This window comes from Montipora capricornis, chromosome 12 (genome assembly GCF_036669925.1).
Source record: "Montipora capricornis isolate CH-2021 chromosome 12, ASM3666992v2, whole genome shotgun sequence".
In the NCBI taxonomy this organism is placed as follows: Eukaryota; Metazoa; Cnidaria; class Anthozoa; order Scleractinia; family Acroporidae; genus Montipora; species Montipora capricornis.
Window position 1 is genome coordinate 8,964,477 of NC_090894.1, and position 6,051 is coordinate 8,970,527.

Consider the following 6,051-nt stretch of genomic DNA (forward strand, 5'->3'; position numbering starts at 1 on the left):
GCCGGAAGTGACGTGTTTTTCCTTTTAACTTCTCCTCACACAACCACATTTACATTATCAAGTATCTTTACTCCATTAGAGATGATTAAAATAGAAATCTGGGAGACAACACTGTCCTAGCACGCGAAATTCTCTCTTCCGGTTGCCGTCCGCGCCTCAAAAACGCACGTGTTTAAGCTCCCTAATATCTATAAGTAAACACTGGGAGTTGAAGGGATAAATTATTAATCAAGTTCAACTTCCTCTTCGATGGAAATCTTTTTAAAGAAGAAACAATATAAGTGGGGCTTAATAATCATTATTATATGGCTTGTGTTTGTAGCCGATATAACGCGCGCTCTGATTGCCTAATTGTGACTGAATTGTAGGGCATTATTCTCCCGTAATGCCCACGGGCCGATTACGGGCTTGCAAAAACAAAGCAAAAGGTGATTAAAAAGCCATATAATAAACTACTTACTAACGGAGCTAACCTCGGTCGTTTTTGTACGGACCTCGCTGCGCTCGGTCCGTACTGCCACGACCTCGTGCCAATATTCTTCAGTACGGCCCTCGCGCTCGGTTAGTAAGAAGTTAGTAATAAGCTATGTGTTACAAAATTACTAAAACTATGTTAAAAAGAACTGAACAAAAAAAAGTACATCTGCTTATAAAGGACCGTTTAGATCGTTCGGTTCTCCTTCTGGGGAAAATGAAGAGATGGCTGTTGTCTCTAAAAGCCATAGACCGAATACAACATTTCTTTTGTATTTTGTACATGCCTACGAGGCTAGTGAGTATAATTAGCACATAAACAAAAGAATATTTTTTTGGCCGCCATTCGGTGGAAACAAGTCATTCAATGTGACATTTGAGCATCACCAGTGATTCTGTTAGAAAAATCGCGATCCCTACTCCTTACTACCTACTTTCTGGTAAGGTTTCTTAACACTTGTTTTCTTTCAACTACGATTACCGATTAAGTTCCCATGAGTTTTTAATGGCACGGTGTCTTAATGCTCAATTGGGAAGCAGCCAGAGAGGGGAGTCAGTCTCCTCAAGCTACTCAAAACCCGTATCAGGCAAGCCTTCAGCGGCTTGTGTGCGACTTCGCCTTTTTGTGTGTGTTAATGAGCTTTGATGTAAGCTCTTCAATCTGTTCCTGCACTACCATGAGCGCCGAAAACGCTCCAAAGAGCCGCTACTATTATATTGTTTTGAGTTTGAGTGAGGCTCCAGCTCTTGGCTAAGTAGCCTGACTTCTGGCTGTTATACACAATTGTGGTCTCATTAACACAGAAGCCCTTCAAGCTAATCCTGCCAAGCCGACCACATGCTGGAAAGGTCAGACCACAACACCGGGAACACTGTCCCCTACTCTTTTCGAATAGTGTGTGGGATCTTTAACGTCCCACAGAGTTAATGATCAAGGGTTGTGAGACGGGACCTCCGGCTTATCGTCCTTATCCGAGAAGACTAGAAAGTCTAACCATTTGCAGATGTAATTACAAAGGCAGCAATTTCTCCTCAGTTATTTAAAGACCCTGAGTGTTGGTCCGACCGGAGGTGAACTCACGACCTCCCGCGTGACAGCCCGGTGTTCAACCAACTGAGCCACCAGTGCGCGGCAAATAACACAAGATCGAAACACAGTACACCCACAGCGCAGTGGACAGACTTTTCTTGTAATGTAGGCTACGAAAGCTGCTAACTTCACTGACGCCCTGAGCGAATATACTTTGTTTTCGATGTTTCTCCTGTTGGCGAAGATTGTGGTGAATACAGGCGTAGGTAATGGTAGAGACGGCAATGTTTGAAGCTATGCCGATCATCTGAAGCAGACTGAATGCTTCTGGGTTCCACAAGGTGGTCAAACCAGATACCAAATTGACAAGCCAGGTTACAACTACGACAAGGCGAACTCGGCCAAGCGAAACCACTTGTCGATAGCTAAGCCGTAAGCGAAGCGCCAATAATCTATCTACACTGATTTCTGAGGCGGTTAGCAACGACACACTGCACATGGTGAATCCGGTTACCTTAAAGTAAGGCAAAGTACTTTGACAAAGAGATCTGTGGCCTGTAATGTTCGATATCAAGTGCACGAGATTCAATGGTTGAACGATAAATCCAACGCAAAGATCGCTGGCCGTTAAGGAGTAGAAAAGTGTTCGGGATGACGAATTAATCGAAACGACGTGGTGGAATACCCGCACAATTAGCATGTTTCCTACCACGGCAGCAAAGAGCAAGAACACATTCACGCTCAGCGCAAGTCCAAAACTGGAGAACTCCCAATAGGTTCGTCGCTATTAAGACATAATTCATCATAGACAGGCAGGGCCATGGTATCCGAATTATTAGAATTTTGGTCCATTGTCTGCTTATCGATTCCTGTGTCCACGAATCAGTTCTCTTGATTATATAGAGACTTTCAACAAGATCTTTTGAGAAAGATCCTTATTGTGCAGAAACGATGGTTGTCCATTAACTTCGAACTGAAATCGGTATGAAAGTCCTCAATGCCATCATGTTATCGCCCGGTTTGTTTTCTCGTGGTTGACGGTAACTATCGATTAGGGAAATGTCTTTTCCACGTACTTCGTCTGTCAAGTGGTCGATTTCACCGTCAGTAGATCTTGGGAAGTATGCAAGATTCTATCATTTGAAATTATGAAAAAACTTATTAGTCCCTAGACCATGCTGAACACTTGAACTAATTCTTTCCGTACCTGAAACGTACGCACTGCAGAACCCATTAATCGTCCTTTAAATAAGTCTATAGTGGATGCAACTTTTCGCAGATTCCTATATACGCAGGTAATTAGAAATCCATTTGGTTCATGGTAAAGCAGGTAGATCGAGGTAGTTTAACAAAAAGATGTCGAGGTCATTTTCTTCGTGTTGACTGGCGTTAAAAAATTAATAGGATTTATCAAATGCTTTATGATTTTGTGATCCCACCTGTCTACATGAGTGAACAAACAAACCATGTGGACTTGAAGGCGCATCTGCAGTTTTTAGTTTGAAAGACTGATGATTTGCAGAAAGACAAAAAACCCGAACGATAAGGCATCGAATAAAGGCTCAAAAAACCTAGATTTTTGGAGCTTTTGGTTCTGCGTCTTTTCATGTTTTTGAAGGACTGAACTTTGACCGGCGCGACGCGCTCGCCATTTTTCAGGCGAACTTTCTTTCAATCAGACATATAGAGTCGCGCAAGCGTCTAATTCAACGCTTTTTTGCTGTATATTTGGAGTTTTGCCGTGCCATTTGCCATTAATTTATACCGAGGAGTTCCGAACACCTGGCTTATAGGACGTTTTCAACCAACCTCTAGGGACACCAATAACAATAGAGAAATGTACGACTTCTGGTGGACAAGAAGCTAATGAGAGATGTTTTGCACTAAAGCTATTCTTTGTTGTTTGCAGCCAAGAATGCAGAGGACGAAAATGGGTTGAAACTTGAAAAAACTGAACAAAACAAGAGGAGATTGTGCCGGAGTGAAAAAAAAATTTCGACTTCGCGAATGGTACGTCCCCTCCTAACGACTTTTAGTGGAAAAAAAGCTTCAACAAATATCTCTAAAACGAAGGGCATTGACTCAAAATTTATTCCTTCAGATTCCCTGAACATCAAAAGGGATCGTCGCTGCCACTTTTTACGAATGTCTTTGAGGCAAGTAAAGTGCATTATCAAAATGCTCCCATCCGTTTCGCTTTCACTGATAATTAAAACGTTCTTCTACCCTAACGCAGATGTTGTGATTTGACAGAAAAGAATTTTAATGTCACGTAGCCAGTACATTTAAGAATCGAATGGACTGTTGAGTGAGTTCGGAAATTTTAGATAACGAAGTAGTTGCTTCAAAGTTGCCATAAATTGCCGAAGGTCACGTGTAGATTGCTAATGATCCGTTTTGTAGGCCTAGTTCGAGCTAACATTCACTGTGTGAAACACATAATGAAACAAAAATTAAGAGAAGCATTGTGACTCTCGATTTTAAGTGCTGATTCTACGGGTTGGAGTCCCAAACTCACCGATGGATTCGCCTGTGTTGGGTCGTCACATCACTCTGGCTTTTTCATTAAAGAGCTAACTGGCTACCTCTTTAGAAGTCCATAAGCTTCCATAGAGGTCTTTTTTAAAAATCAGATACAACATTCGTGGGGCTTAACAATCAGTAATAACCTATGTGTCACAAAATTACAAACACTAAGTTAAAAGAACAGGAAATAAATCTAAAAATACATCTGCTGAGGGTCATCTGATTACAAAAGTCCGCTTAAACGTTAACCGTTCGGTTTTCACTCTGGGGAATATGAAGTCATGGCCATTGTCTCTGAGAGCCACATTATGTTTCGGTGGAAACAAGTTATTCAATATGTGACAAGTATCACTTGTGATTCAGTTAGAGAAAGCGACCACGATCAGTACCGATTAAGTGTTCGTGAGTTGTACTCAATTGACAAGCAGCCAGAGGGGGAAGTCAGTCTCCTCGTGCTACTGGAAACCCATGAAAGTTGCGGCCTGTGTGCGACTTTGTCTTTTTGTGTGTGTTTATGATAGCTTCTCAATCTTTACTGCACTACGAACTATTAAATCCAAAGAGACCCTGGGAACGACGTAATCAACCCCTCATACAGAACAATCTGGAAACTGATTTTTCCTCGGTTTTACAAGCGACTCGGAAGTCACAACCCCAATTCCAACGTTATCAGTTGCAGCTTGCATTACTGAGTAATCGTTTGAATCTCTCCTTTACCTCTCTTATTTTCAAACAGTATAACACAGGATTAACAGCCGAGTTAAAATACAGTAATGTAAGAGCAAAGGCGTGGCAGATGACCACCTCTCTTTGAGCGCCAAAAACGCTCCAAAGGACCGCTACCATCATATAAGGCAAATAACACGATATCAAAACAAAGTACACCCACAGCGCAGTGGACAGAGTTTTCTTGTAATGTATGCTACTAAAACTGCTAACTCCACTGACGACCTGACTTGGCTCGACCCAAGCGACTTTTCTTTGCTTTCGATGTTTCTTCTGTTGGCGAAGTTTGTGGTGAATCCAGCCGTAGCTAACGGTAGAAATGACAATGGCAAGAAATGTGCCAATTATCTGAAGCAGATTGAATGCTTCTCTGTTCCACAAGCTGGTCAAACCAGATACTAAACTGACAAGCCAGGTTACAACCACGACAAGGCGAACTCGGCCAAGCGAAACCACTTGTCGATAGCTAAGCCGTAAGCGAAACGCCAATAATCTGTCTACACTGATTTCTGAGGCGGTTAGCAACGACACACCACACATGGCGAATCCGGTTACCTCGAGGTAAGGCAAGGTACTTTTACACAGAGATCTGTTGCCCGTAATGTTCGATATCAAGTACACGAGATTCAACGGCTGAACAATGACTCCAACAGAAAGATCGCTGGCCGCTAACGAGTAGAACAGTGTTCGAGATGAGGAATGAATCGAGACGACCTGGTGGAATATCCGCACAATTAGTGTGTTTCCTACCACGCCGGCAAAGAGCAAGAACATATTCACGCTCAACGCAAAATGCAGTGAAAAAGCAAACACTGGCGAACCCGCAAAAGCTTTCTCCTGATTATGACATAATTCATCATAGACAGGCAGGGCCATGGTATCCGAGTTATTAGAATTTTGGGCCCGCATTGTTGGCTTATGGATTTCTATATGCACGAATTATGCTCTTGATTATATAGAGACCCTCAAGAAGACCTTTTGGTAAGAAACGATGATTTTCCACTTTAAACCAAAATCTTATCGATTTGTTTTCTCGCGGTTGAAGCTAATTCATTAAATCCACGGCTATCGATTATTACGGAAACAAAGAAAATTGGAACCATTTTATGCAAATTTCAGATGCGTTTTCTAACCCAAATTCTTCGTCTGTCAACTGGTCAAATCAGTTGGTCTTTTGAAGTAAGCAAGATTCTATCATTTGAAATGGGCCCTTTGCAGCTGGCGATCACATGGTACAAAAACAGCCATATTGGAACGAGAATTGCGCACTCGGACATCTAAAACAAAGCAAGTTA

At 42.1% G+C, this 6,051-nt stretch overlaps 1 protein-coding gene across 1 annotated transcript; it reads right to left on the minus strand.

The window, feature by feature from the left end:
• Positions 1-4,699: 4,699 nt before the first annotated feature.
• Positions 4,700-5,632, minus strand: LOC138025416 (adenosine receptor A3-like). The gene has a single exon (XM_068872633.1). It carries the CDS (start codon positions 5,630-5,632, stop codon positions 4,700-4,702), a length of 933 nt encoding a protein of 310 aa, XP_068728734.1.
• Between the last annotated feature and the right edge of the window lie 419 nt (positions 5,633-6,051).